Here is a 15,415-nt window from a genome sequence, read left to right on the forward strand (position 1 = left end):
TTAGGGTATATATAATTTACATGATTTTCATAAAATAAAGAATAAAACAGGTCTATATTTTGATTTAAGAATGAAACATAACTCTTTACAACAATTTAAGGTGAAAAGCATATTTAATCTCTTTTATTCAAAATGCTGTGTGTACAACAAATGTGTGTATATATTGATTTATTATAAGTATTGTTTTGGACAAATTAATCATGTCATATATTGAGAAATAAATATTTGAGAAGATATATTAATAAAATATTTTGCCTTTTTGTCTTCGGAATTTTTGTATGTATAGAATTACTCAATTGTTTGTGTGAACATGGATGAACCATACACAAAAAGTATTTAGATTCTGTATTGCAATAGTGCGAGAAAATCAAATTTGAAGTTCTCATTGTTTCCAGTGCGGTCCATTGTTTCTATCTCATGGTCCACAGTTTCTATTCATTCTTTCCTCTTTCTTCTCAACAGCCCTAGATTCTAATCCCAATTTTTAATTACAGTTTTTTTATAAGCCAAATCACTCTATATTTACAAATGAAAAATCATGTATAAAGTTTCATCTGATTTAAAAAAAAAAAAATATTCCTATTATTAAAATAAAGTAAAAGACTAATGAATAAAAAAGAAACGAAGAGAATTTTTCAGTGTTTGGTTTGTCCAGAAAAAGATAATTTCATAAAAAGGATGTTGATAATAAGCTGTATGACAATGGATATTCTTATCCCATTCATGCTTTTGAAAAGAAAAATGAGAAATGCCTTTCTACTGGCTATGACAAATATGAGAAATCCATTTATATGATGAAAGAAGAGGAAAAATGAGCCTCCACTTCCATTTCACAAATACCAAAACACTGATATAGGAACTGATGTAGTAGTGTAAACATTCAAAACCCTTTTCAACCTTTCTTATGAGTTTACAGTCCCAAAATCCCATCAAAGTTGACGATTTTCTTCATCTCTTCCAAAACATGAGCAACCCTGGAGATGAAAAGGATCAGCTGTGTCAAAAGAAGAGGAAATCGACCATTTGTGAAGCCTCTAACTTTAGGACTTCAAGGAGAAGATTCTGCAGCAACCAACAAAATGATCAAGATCAGGAGATGAACAAGGGAGTTTCAACAACATTGAAGCTTTACGATGACCCTTGGAAGATAAAGAAGACTCTAACTGATAGTGATTTGGGAATCCTAAGTAGACTCTTGCTGGCTGCAGATTTGGTGAAGAAACAAATTTTGCCTATGTTGGGTGCAGATCATGCAAGAGCTGCAGAAACTGAAGAAGGTACCCCAGTTAGAGTTTGGGACATGGACACCAAATCCATGCACCAGCTCCTTCTAAAGCGATGGTCTTCCTCCAAGAGCTATGTTCTTATCGGAAAGTGGAACCAAGACTTCGTCAGAAGAAGAGATCTAAAGAAAGGTGATGAGATCGGATTTCATTGGGATCCATATAATTGCATTTTCAATTTCTGTGTTCTTAAACGAGCCATGCCAGATAATTAATTTCAGTCACCAAATCACAACTATAACCTCTATATATGCTTATGTAAACATACAATAATGTTGTTGTAAGAGCTTCTACTTCAAACTTAGTCTATTTTATACCAGATCATGATCCAGTTTCTATTTTCATTTTCATCCTTTCGTTTCCCACATCTTTTCTAATTTCCATCTCTTACAAATCTAGGTCTAGCATGAGATCTTTGTGTGGTTGAAACCTTAATTCATAATCTATGTATAATGAATGTTTATCACGATGTTGTCTAGTTTCTACTTCTGTTGTTAGATACGATTGTACCATGTTCTAGACTGATTGCACTACTTGCTGCTTGAAATTGAAACCTTAATTGCATTCATCATTCATATAACTGATGCAAAATTACCCATCATATTCGTTAAACTCTTGATTGAGTTACAAATCCTCATCGATCGATTGATAAGTTGTTGTATTACAATTTGAGATTCGATGTGCCTGCAACATGCTTCTAAATTGAATCAATTATATCATTTTAAATGATGTAAGGTTGAGACTAAATACTAAAAAAGTGTTCATTTTTGTCTCAGATGTCATATAATGTAAAATAACAAATGTGATTCTTGGTTATAAACTCATTTTCAAGCACAATTGTATCAGCGTTTGAAGCTTGTATAGTTCTATTAACATGTATTTTCCAAGTGTGAACGATCCATGCATGAAATATATACATTTGAGACCTAACTTTGAAACACAATATAGGACTTTAAAGCAGTGGAGAATTTGTTCATCTATGTTTTTGGATAAAGCAAAAAATTTGTTATTTTGGAATAATTTTAAGTTTTTCACCCTTTTATTTCCTTGAAGCCTCCCAAAGTTCATGCTTTTACCCAGTTAGTGAGTTCTATAGCACTTTTGCAGGAAAAATTTTCCTTCTTCCCCAGTTGAAGGGATGGTGAAGAAGATACAATTCAAAACTGCACATTTTAACTATCAAAGTTAACCTAAATCTACACCCTTATATTTTCATTTTACAACTCAAATTAGTTATGATGATTTTCCCATTTGCTTTTCATTTTTTAAACAAAATTATTGATGCAATATTAGTATACGATTTGATCATAACCCATTAGTCATTAACAAGGTATTGCAGAAGAAAAACAATCAGCAGCTATTTTGTAAAGGATAAAACAACAACTCATCATGACCAAACACTTTCATTACTCAAATCATTAGCATGCACGAATTTATGTAATCATAATCCCATATATATCCCATGTAAATTGAAAAGTTATACTTAATCATGAATTGTCTAAAAGGACAACTCTATATTTTTGAGGTTTAAGACAACCTAGTAGTTGGGGGATTGAGTGGTATGATGAACAATGTCCTTTTGGTTGAAAATTTTTCTTATTTCTCAAAGAATTTGAACTTATAAATGTGTTGTGTTATGTTAATAACTTTTTGTATAATTTAAAACCTTATTTTATAGGATTAATCTCTTTTTAAAATATGTAAAAGGTGTTGAATATTTTAAAAGGCGTTATAAACTTTCTTCTAGGTTACCAACATTTAGGTTAGTACAATGTTGGTCCATTCACATTTTTTTAATAAAATTTTAATATGTGACCAATATGGATTTATATATAATTTTAAATAAATAAAAAATAGGTTGCAGAAAACACAAAAATATGATACCCATACAAGAAATTTGTGAGCCAAAACTCTTGTGGCAATTAGGGGGTGTTTTCAATGAAATTTGGTATAAACAAAAAACAAAATATCATTCACAAACAAAAACAAACAAATTTGTGGAATTATTTTATTTCAATTCAAAGAAATTGAAGAATCAAATCAAATATTTTCATACACTTATAATAACTTAATTAAAAACTATAAATATATTAATAAAGCAATTTAATTTTGATGGTATTACCTTTATCTTTGCTTTTATGGAAGATGATCGATGATTAAGATAAACATGATCATAAAAACTCGTCCTAAAGAAAGAAAATTTTAATGTAAAAATGAAATGACGGAAGGAAGTAAACAATGAAATTAAATTTTGAATGCGCTCTGAGTTGATTTCAATGGAGATGTTTAATATAATTTAAAAAAAAAAAGCATACGACAAGAACAATCTCCAAATTAATTGACTAAAGATCAAATTAAAGAATATAAACTTGTATACAAATTTAAGAAATTAGTGAACAATAACATTAATGACCATACTTTTTTTATTATTCTTTTTCAACATTTTACAAAAAAAAAATCATATTCAATTCTTATATATATATATATATATATATATATATATAGAGAGAGAGAGAGAGAACATGACATCTACATTATGTTTTGTCAAATGTTCAGTTTTGTCATTTACAATAAATCATGTTGACCAAATAGTTATATCTTCTATGCTTTCGAGATGTAGTCCTTGTGTCTTTATATCTTAGGTATCTTATCTTATTACTTCCTTCTAGACTAGCTCCTTTAAATACTGCAGGAACATGAAAATTCATACACTATTAAAAAAATTTATATTTTTTTCTAATTTTTTTAAATATTTATAAATTGTTATAAAAAAAATTTGAAAGAAATTATGTCAATTGTTTTACAAAATATTTTGCATAAAATATTTTTTATAACAAATTTTGTAAGAAATACTTACAAATTTTATAATTTAAGAAATAATTATCAATGAAGGAATTACATGCTAATTAAAATTTTTAAAAAAATAGTAGAAAAAAAATTTACAAATTTTTTTAATAAAATTACAAAAAAAAATTAATGTAATATAAAAAATTTTAATATATATATATATATATAGACATAGAGAGAAAAAATTATACTTTTGAGAATTTTACAAAAAGAAAAATATCCACTTTAACAACTCATTTTAATAATTGTTGGAATCGAACATCCTCAAAACATGCGTAAATCATTGGATGTAACAAAGAAGACATGAAAAACTAAAAAAAAAAAACCTTAGAATAAATAAATCCACGAGATTAATCTCAAAGAAAATTTAAGAAAAATCAACATCATAAAAAAAGTCTTAAATTGAAGAAATCAATGAAATAGTTATTGGGGTGAATGGGTGAAGAAGCAATTATAAAATGACATTTATGATTAAGAGAGTGCGAGTTATGTAGCTTTGGCGGGATTATACTACTCGCTGTGAGACTTCATAATTCATCATTTGAGAACCACACACTTCTCTCAATTTGAATTCTAATTTTTTGTTCCAATCAATTAAGATTTTAATGGTTAATTTGTAAGAAATACTCTTAATAATTTGTAAAATTATTATTCAATAATTTACGTCTAAAATACTCTAACATTGGCATTAATTCTCAAGTGATTATTTATAAATAAGTCTCTTGGGTAAATTCTTTTAGTGTAAAAAAAATTGTATAAGAAAATTTACAACTTTTGTCAAAAAAAATCATAAGATAATGTTTCCCATTTTCGTTAGAAAAATTACACTATGGATAAAGTTTACTGTTGTTACTAGAAGAATTTCATGTTAAATACTAATACTTGTATTGAATATTCATAAATACAGTGTTTGAAGTGCGAAAAGACATTAAATCTATATTATGATTTTATTCTATTTTTACATATTTTTACATGTGAATATGCTTTCATTTGAAGAATTTTTATTTTTATTTCATGATTTTTAGCAAAGAATAATCATTACAAATTACAGTATAAGGAATGACACGAAGACAATTATTATATGTATACCATTTAATTTGTACTCTTCTTGTGAAATATGGCATACCCAACCTCAATATATTTTGTTTTCATGATATTTATTTATTGTGAATTACATATTATGATAACAAAAGTTATTATTAATTTTATTTTACACATTTTGATACAGTTTAATAACAAAGTGTTGGACATAGTTCATCGCAAATGTGAGCCACCAATCCTATGAATGAGAAAGTTTTAGGAAGTACATATTCTGGTGACAAAATGCATCACAAATATATGTACATTTGTATCGGTCAGAAGGTAAAGATTTGATAAGAAAATAAAAAAGTGTTACTAAGAAATAAATAATTTGTCGTGAGAAAGTTTGGTGAGAAAGAATGATTTTCTTTTGGTGATTCTTAGTGTGAAGGCAGTAGTTAGAGAGTTTTGGATTGTGCCTCAGAGAAAAAGTTCCACAAAGACAACGGTCCTTTACCACTCCTTGAATGGTCCCAAACCTGATTGGTTACCAAGTTGTAAAGAAAATGACACCCATCATACGCAACACTTTCACCATCCTATGTGCTCCCAATTATTCCTATGCTCTCTCAACATACTTACTTACATTTTCGCTACAACACAACATGCCATACAATCACTCACTTAAATAATATATTTTTACAAAATTCACCGTCAAATTTCTTTAGTCCCTTCAACTTCGTCTTTATCTCAAACTAATTATTTTCATTCTCGTACTTTATTATCGAATGAAATCCAAATAATCGAAGATTTGTTAATGTGATAAACGACGGTCGTCATGTGTGTCCAATCAACATCCACACATATAATAACGATAAATATTTAATGTTATTTAATCACAAATACTAAATTTGTTCATTAATAAAATTTTGGAATGATAGTGATTCAAAGTTTGAGATTAAGACAAAATTTAATTTCAAATTAAAATTAAGAGACAAAAAAATATATTTAATAATTTTGGTAAAAAAATATATCTATCAAAATTATATTATAATACTATTATACTAAGATACTTCGAGCCATAAGATGTCCTCATTCAACATAAATAGTTAATTAATATCATATACAAAAAGTTAAAAGTGATAATTTTCAATTTTAGAAGAAGGAAAAATAAAAAGATTTTAGAAACCAAAATCAAAACTTTTGTTCCCACTATTTTATATGTATAAAAAAACTAGTTTTGTTGATTTAAGAATTTTTTCCACCACAGAGGATGACAATACTTGAGGATAAATTCGAATTTAACTATCTTATTTTCATTCTCAAAGTAAAAGTTCATTCTCATATGTAAAAATGAAAATTTTGTTTAATTCTCATCTCCATTAAAAAATCAAGTATATCATTATTTTTACTATTTTAAATATTAATCAAATAATTTCCTACAAAAAAATGAAAAATATAAGAAAAAATATTATATTATCAAGTATTATATGTCAAAATAATACACATTTTTTTCAAATATTAAATATAAAAAAATAAATTATAATTATATAAATTAAATAAAAGTATAAAATAATAATTAAATAAAACTCAAATAATTAGAATAATAATAAAAAAATATATATGCCTTGTAAATAAGTTACAAAATAAATAATAAAAGAAATATGGACAAGTATTAGAATATATATAAAAATGTGAATAGGACAAGTATATATATACATATGACATCTTTATATCAATTAAAACAATCGAATATTATACTAATATACTCTTACTTATATTAAATCAATATAAAGATTGTTGATAAAAAAAAACAAAGAAGTTGGAATAATAGCCAGTAATCCTATTAGGAAAATGCGAAATTCATATATAATTCCATCATTTTCAAAACAAAGGAGCAAATTAGGATTGTTGAGTGTTGATAATGTGCATATTCTCTTGACATGTATTAGTGGCACGACTTTCAACATTTGTCACATTAATAATTAAAGAATCTGGAAAGGAGACCCAATCTGGAAAGCAAAGCAGTGTGTTATAGCTTCCATAAACCAAAACACACAAAATGTCATAAATATAAATAAAATACTTTCAAAATTTATAACTTTATAGAAATAAGATATTGAAGAGTAAAAAGGTATAATAAATATTACAAAATTTTTAAAAAATATTTAAAAATTGTAAAAAAATGACATTAATTGTGTGTTGATTGAAGGTTTGAAAATGATTAAGGTTGATGCATGGAAGAGGATAGAAGAAGAGAAGAATCGTTTGTTAGTGGAAGAAAATAGAAGAGGGGGCCAATGGATACGTAGAAATATATCCTCTTGAATATACACTATTTGTGAACTCAAAAACTTCAGAATAATACTTTCCTCTTTTGTGGTCGACCTTTCTTTATTCCGTACGTATATGAATATTATTATTTCACTTCACGTGCGTAACAAATTATTGTAATTCTTAAATAATTATTTAACATTCTACCTTCATCATTTTTAACACTTTTATAGATACTTAAAGTGAAATACAAATATTCCTGAAGCCATCGAAAAACCAAAAGTCTGGATATATATATTTATTCAATTTCCTTTCCCAATAACTTTACCTGCTTCCTTTATTTGGGTCTTGTCACTGTATTTTTTTTGAAACATATTAAATCTTATGTGTTCTTATTTTAGTCTTCTACTAATGTAAAAAAAGAAAAAAATCATGACAACTCTTCCTAACAATTATTTGAAAATAATATAAAATACACCTTCGTATGTGCTGTAAGAATCAGATCGGACCAGACAATTCAATCGGAATCGATCTAATAGTCAAGATAAACTGATCTGCTGAACCGATAAAAAGAAAAAAAATCAAAAGTCGAATGATTGCCGTTTAACGAAAAACAAATATTTAAAAAGTTATGTTATGTTGGCATAGAGTAAAAATCTAAATCTATACATCAGTTTTGTGTTATAGAACTAGAATTGAAGTTCACTCCTTTAATATTTTAATAATATGGTATCAAACTCATCGATTAGAATTTGACTCAGTAAAAATTATTATTTATTAGATCTATTATTTCATCCGTTATCAAATAATTTATTAATGTTTAAAAACACACATAAGATATATATGTTAGAGATATTAGTATAATTAAAACAATAACCTTGTTGTTACTGATGTTTTTATGCTATATTAATTTTATAGTTAAATGTTATTTATGAATAAATAGTTTTTACATTTATTTTATTTTAATAGAATTGATTACAAATTACAATTTTTTAAATAAGATGAATTAGAATTCACTCTTAAATCAACCTATATATACCACCTATTTGTATGGAAAAATACACAACAAACACCATAGTTCATACAGAAGTATTTTATCTTCTATTATATATTATCTTTTAAAACATCTTTTACCTATAAACACCATCTATTTGCATGGAAAATACACAACAAGCACCACAATTCATACAAAAGTGTTATGTCTTTTGTTCTATACTATATTTTAAAACAGTGATGTTCATAAGATTTAAAGATCTTTCACTGTACTCAATGAAAGACCATGTTTTGTAGATGTTATTCTAGGTATTAAACTTATAAAAGAAAGATGATGACATTATTTTAACACAATCTCATTATGTAAAGAAATTGTTGAAGAAATTCAATTATTTTGATGTGAACCCGGTTTTAACGCCTTATGACCCTCTACTAAATTAAAGAAAAATGTAGGTGGAGGTCCAATATCATGGAAATATGCTAAGCAATCTATTATTTCACGATCTATCATTGGAAGTAGAGATTATTATTTTAGATACTCTTATTGTTGAGGCAGAATTTCTTAAAAATTTTCTATATGATTTATCATTATTAAATAATCATATATCTCCTATTTCAATGTATTTTGACAGTCAAGTTGTATATCTAAAGTTTCTAGCAAAAAAAAATTAATGAAAAAAAGAAGATATCTAAGAGTGAGACATAATCTATTATAAACTTAATATTTCATGGTATTATTCCTCTTGATCAAGTAAATAATCAAATAAACTATGCAAATCCTTGATTCAGGATTTTAACAAAAGGTGTGAATTCAACAAATTGTAAGTATCGTAAAGCATGTATTGAAAGTGTGAAATCAAAATTATTGAAAGATTGATATGTTTCAAGAGAACTTTGAAAATGTGTGTGTGAGGAAAACATTTCATAAATAGATTAATCAAATATATATAGTGATAATTGATTACATTGTTCTATGTTGTTTTGAGAAAGAATACTAAAAGAAAATACAATAGATTATTTTTCATTTATTCAATTATATTCATGATAACCGATAATTTTTGTATAATTGTTTTAAAATTATTTTGAGCTAATTGATTAATACTTGATTACTTGGTGTAAATAAAGATGATGAAGGACTTGTTGAAGATTAAGAATAGAAAATATAAAAGAAAAAATACACGATGACAAAGAAAAATAATACAGAAGAATATTTTGTTACTTAATAAGTAAAATATTTTTAGATAACTTGATATTTAACTTATGAAAACCAAGCACTTTTTACATTTATTAAAATTAAAACCAACTTAAAAAAATTGTTCCGAGTACTCTTTTGTTCAACAAACTTAAATAGTTATCATTTGTGTACTTACATTTATCTCTTGCATGTTTTTTTGTTGTTTAACTTAATTTAGTCTCTTTAAATAGGGTTTCTTTCGCTTCACAGGTCTTGAGATCGTCGTGAAGAGAACTTATCTAATTATTGGTAGAGAACAAGTTTTAAGATTTTCTATAAAGGGACGTGTAAAGTAAAAACATGTATGTTAGTGCAAGATGGTTCTAGCAGGGAGATAAATAGAGCATGCAAACTTTGTCTATTTTGCATAGATGTAAAATAATTAAAGTAAGAATATAAGGAAGAGATTGCACACATAAAGTTATACTAGTTCACCCAACACACTGAGGTTACTTATACTCTCTTAAGCGATCTACTTAAGATATCCCAGTAATCAAAATTTGATTAGAACGAGTATCACCCTTTTCAGGTTACAATGAGTATCAAGCTCTCTAAGTATCACAAGTATCAATCTCTCCAAATTACAAGTATAAACCTTGTTAGGTTTTTTTTCTCAATCTTCCCCTAAAATCGAGAACTGTAAAATGAAATAACAAGAATAACTCAAAACTCAGAGAGTACAATGAAATCTCACAGAATATACTTCACAAGGTGAAGGACTTTACAATGGTTATTCACATAACTTTGTATTTCTTACTACTAATATAATTTAACTCTATAATCACAATGTATATATGAATTGTCTCTTAATAATGTAATACTACTTGTCCCCGTTCTATCTTTGTTCAACCATTCTTCTTTTCTTCATTTATGTCTTTGTATTTACAATCATGTTGTAGAATATGACCATCGATGTGTTTTCATCTTTGAATACTTTCTTTATATACCAATAACTTCATCTTACTTTGAATAAGGAATGTCTTGATATAGCTTTCAAGGTATTTGCATCTTCAAAGTATACATTCTTTCATTTCTTGTATTTCTTCAATTTTAATTTCTTCGTTCTTCAATTCATATATTGCCATTGTAGCTTTGAATATGATCTTCATGATATTCAAGTAATTTGAAATCTTCAAAATATTTCCTTGGTCATGATTAATTTAAATCATATAAGATATTCTTTAATATTTGTAATCTTCAATCATTGTGGATATTCTTCGTATATTCTTCTTCTACTTCAATTAAGTCTTCAATCAATCAGCTTATTCTAATTCTTGATTTTTTCTTAATATAATATTCTTTGGTTTAATCTTCCTTTTCAACATTTAAATTTCCTTTGATCAAATGATACATTAGGCTTAAATTTTTGTCTCATCTGATGGGTTGTATGGTGACCTTTGTAGACTTAGTTCAACTAGCTTTTGATTTTTTTTTCTTGTGTCATCTATTCAATTCACATTTGACTCGTTTGATGGTCCACCTTGATCTGCTCACCTGGTCAACTCAAGTTACCTTATTATCTTTGACTTGTCTACTTTTCACTTATGTAGTGCATGTACTCATTTTGTGACTTTACTTTGTTTTGACTTGTCTGATCCACATCTTTGACTTGACTCATTTGATCAACAAGTTTTGCCTTAACAGTTTTGACTTGTCTAGTGAACTTGTTTGGCTTGGCTCGTCTACTTTTCACTTCTAGATTGATTTCATCTATTCTTTATGTTTCATTTGCTTTACTAATTGCGGTTTTGATAAAAATTACTTGAAACTCGTGAACACACATTAAATAATCAAATAAAATCATAACTTATATTTGATAGGTCATTAGACAACATCTAATCAATGTGTCGTTTAATGGGTACTTAGCATAATACAGTGATGACCAAGTCTAGCCCAATCTTTTTATGAGTGTATTATACTTATTTCTTTGGCTAAACTAAGAATTAAATCATTCTGATTTATGTTGCTTTATCAACATTAGCGTCTCATGGGGTTTGTGGTGTCTAGTTCTAGTAATGTATTTGTGAGTCTTTCTCATTCATGTTGGAGATCACATATCAACTAGAGATAAGATAATTTTACAGTATATAAGTGAGTGCAAACCTCACTTTACAAACTTGTTTCATAAGGTTAAGTTAGGCTAAAAATTAACTTCTTAAAATGGTATCAGAGCCGTCTGAAGTCTATCCTAGCAGTGGCGGAACTTGAATAAAAATTTTAGGGTGCCAAATTAAAATTTTTTATATATAATTTTTTTTTTAAAATTAAATAAATAAACTCTTCATTTCCTCTACTTAAATCATTTTTCCAAATTAATTCACTCTATTCTATTTTAATACTATTCAACTAATTTATTATGTGTAACAAAATTGATAATGCAACCTAGATAGATTCAAAAAAAATTACAAATTTAAATCGAAAACAAAAAATTCCTAAATTTCATAATTTAGTATTGTACTAATATGAGGAAAACTATAATCGGGATTCATGCCAATTTCATAAAAGAATTCTCAAAATCTTGCGTTCATACTAATTTGGGGAAAACTTAGTTTGGGAAAAACATCGTACTAGGAATAGGAGAATCATAAATTTAAGATACATAAATCATAATAGAATACTAACATTAATTTATGAGATATATTGTGATAATGCATCTCTCTATCTCTTTGTTCTTCCATCTCTTTTCTGATTATCTTTTTATCTTTCTTTCTACTCTCATACTTTCTTGATAACTTATTAAAAAAAAGAAAAACTTATGTACATAGACAAAATCATATTCCTTTTTATTAACGAACATCTATCAAATTGATTTTATTTTATTTTTTAAACAATAAAAATACATAAATAAATAATATATAAATAAAATGATAAAAAACTTTTCAAAACTTAATATATATATATATATATATATATATATATAATATAATAATACATAAAATATATAATATATAATTTTAAAATATATAAATTATATATAAAAAATTAAATTAAATTTTTTTGGGAGAGTCATGGCTCCTCTTAGTAAGTTTTGTCAATGTATCCTAGCAAAATTTATTATTGTTATTTGTTGGACTATTGTATCATGTGCTATCACACGTGCTATCGAACTATCCATAAATAATCAGTTTCATGCTCAACATATATATGTCTCAACATGAAGGACAAGTCAATTTGAAAGGTTAGATCAAATTAAAGTCCACCTCTTAAAATTTTACTTCACTCAACTCAACTCAACTCAACGTGAAACCCATAATTCTGCCTTAAATTTCTTACCACTTTTTTCTCTATTATAAAAAGTTGCATTCTTTGGATCATATTTTATCTTATTTAAATTCTTTACAAATGACCTATAAGGAATTACATAAGCTTGCTTTTTATCTCAAAGTATAATGATCAATTAATGTTACATAGATTTGTAAGTAGAAAAATTGTTTTGGATTGACAGTATTTAATGACTAATTACTATTAAATTTTACATAACCAAATTTTCATAACTCAAATGTGTGCAATTTATTAGATTATCAAGGACAGAGTATTTCCAAAGACACTGTCTTTTAATTTTAATTTTTTAATGAGAAACTTACTTTCGAAAGAATAAATAAATGGTAAAAGGAGTGTTATTTATTTTCTTGGATATTAATTCCATTATTAGTTCCACAAAAAGAAGACATAAATAAAATAAAAGAGGATAAAAATAAAACAAAGACGACAACTTGAAAAGGAAAAAAATAAATAAAAACTAATATAAAGGTTATGCATCAATATTTTAATCAAATTCATTTTGACATAGCAGTTTATATCTAATAACAAAATTATTAGTTTTGGTCATTTTTTTAAGCAGAAAGGTCCAGGCGCACAACAATAAGAAACTAACAAAATGTTGGGCCTGTGATAAAATAATAATAATTGACTCTTACTATTTACACTTCATTATTATTAAATATACATCATTTCCTTTTGAAATTATAAATTCAACAATGTAACTTTTCTTTCTCGTTTTCAAAAATTACTATTCACCACACTTCCCGTGCTCTTATTTCAATATGTGTAAGTGTTGAAGTTGTAATTCATTTGGAGACATAAAAAGAAAGAACTTTTAGAAGTAAAAATTTTTAAAATATAAAAGGAGGTGTGGATAGCAATTCGAAGACAATAGTGCAAGCAAAATCTGGGAGCCCAATTTCCCTCGCATAAGGCAACAGAATAATATCGAGATACACACCAAAATAATGCAATGTTGCACAAAGTAAAAGAAAATGGAATAAAAACTAGGTTATTGTGGTAGAAATATCGTATCATGAATTAAAAATATGTTTAAATTTTAATACATATTTAAGTGTAAATTTCTAAGTTTAATCTGACCTTTAAATATATTATTAAAATCATTAAAAAATTATTCTATTTTATATTAGTTGAATCTATCGAGTTTCTGTTTGTTGCTATACTCCATGTTTTCAATGTGAAAAACTGATTCTGAGATCCACCACCAGATAAATACAAATCTTATTTTATGAAATTAAATAGATTTAAACTTATTTTCTAATATTACACATTTATAACTTATAATTTTATTATATATTTTTAATTAATAACACGTGGAGCTAATTAATGAGGAACTAGATGGATTGTTTTGGTTTATTATGTGTTGGTGATGGGTGAAATATTCATGATTGGTGAATGTAGCAGAGTTTAGTGTTTAATTTGTATGGCCTTGGGCTTCGGGGTTGGTGGTACACAGTGAGTTATTTCTTTCCACACCCCTAATTTTTTTTTCTTCTACATTCTCAAAAATACAAAAATTTATAATCTATCTTTTAAAAATATCTTTTGTATGTAATTGGGAAGTAATTTTGGTATGAAGAAAAAAAAATTAGATTGTACTGAACATAATTTTTATTTTCGAATTGTACATTTCGATAATTATCTTTTGCACAAAAAAAATTAGATCGCATAATTTGAATGTCATTTTTATATAAAAAATATTCCAGATTGTGAAATTTCAAAGTGTCTTCTAAATTATATCATTTGAATGTCACTTATTGATAAAATTATTTCTTTTTTTTTCATTCTAATTAAAATAAATAGTTTTATTCAACCGTAAAAAAAATCTATGTAGATAATACATATAATAAATAGAAAACCAAAATTAATAATTTGAACATAATAATTTTACTTTTAGAATTATTATTATTTTTTAAAGATAAAATATTTAAAATAAAATAAATGGTATAATGATGTGACAAATAGTTTATTATAATAAATAAACTTAAATACAATTTTTATTTGTTGAAATTGTAACATCCAAACTTAATAGAATAATTCTAATAAATTGGATGTCGCATGTTCATAGAATAAAATAGAGCAATAAACAAAAAGTATATAAGAATAATCCATTACAGTTTTTCACAATATATTGAAAGGAATACCCAAAGGCATAACACAATGCTTTAAACAGAATCTAACACAGATTAGATGAAACTGGAAGAGTAAGAAACTACAAAGTAACAGTAGATAAGGAGAAAGACTCAATAATGAGAAAGTAAATCATCTAGGAAGCCTAATTAAACAACAGTTTTTCCGTCAACATCACGATCATCAAGAGTCTCCACATCTGCTCACATTAAAAATTTGGTGATCATTACAAAAAGAAAACCACACAGAAACACAGACACAGAGAGAATGAGTAAGTTAGAGATAAAAATAATTTTCATCATATAAATACACTAGCAGATTTTTAAATAGACATTTCAGTAAGCACACAAGT

At 26.1% G+C, this 15,415-nt stretch overlaps 1 protein-coding gene across 1 annotated transcript; it reads left to right on the top strand.

Annotated features, from left to right (window-relative positions):
- The first annotated feature begins 815 nt into the window (after positions 1–815).
- LOC146883477 (B3 domain-containing protein At2g33720-like) lies at positions 816–1,660 on the top strand. Its single transcript, XM_085666101.1, has one exon. It carries the CDS (start codon positions 905–907, stop codon positions 1,496–1,498), a length of 594 nt encoding a protein of 197 aa, XP_085522227.1. The 5' UTR covers positions 816–904; the 3' UTR covers positions 1,499–1,660.
- Positions 1,661–15,415: the final 13,755 nt, after the last annotated feature.

Source organism: Vigna unguiculata, chromosome 9, assembly GCF_037176805.1.
Source record: "Vigna unguiculata cultivar grain cowpea cultivar isolate G323 ecotype 2 chromosome 9, ASM3717680v1, whole genome shotgun sequence".
In the NCBI taxonomy this organism is placed as follows: Eukaryota; Viridiplantae; Streptophyta; class Magnoliopsida; order Fabales; family Fabaceae; genus Vigna; species Vigna unguiculata.

Excerpts from the sequence above, each read along its gene's own strand:
- LOC146883477 (XM_085666101.1), top strand. The coding sequence starts at position 905 with ATGAGTTTACAGTCCCAAAATCCCATCAAAGTTGACGATTTTCTTCAT.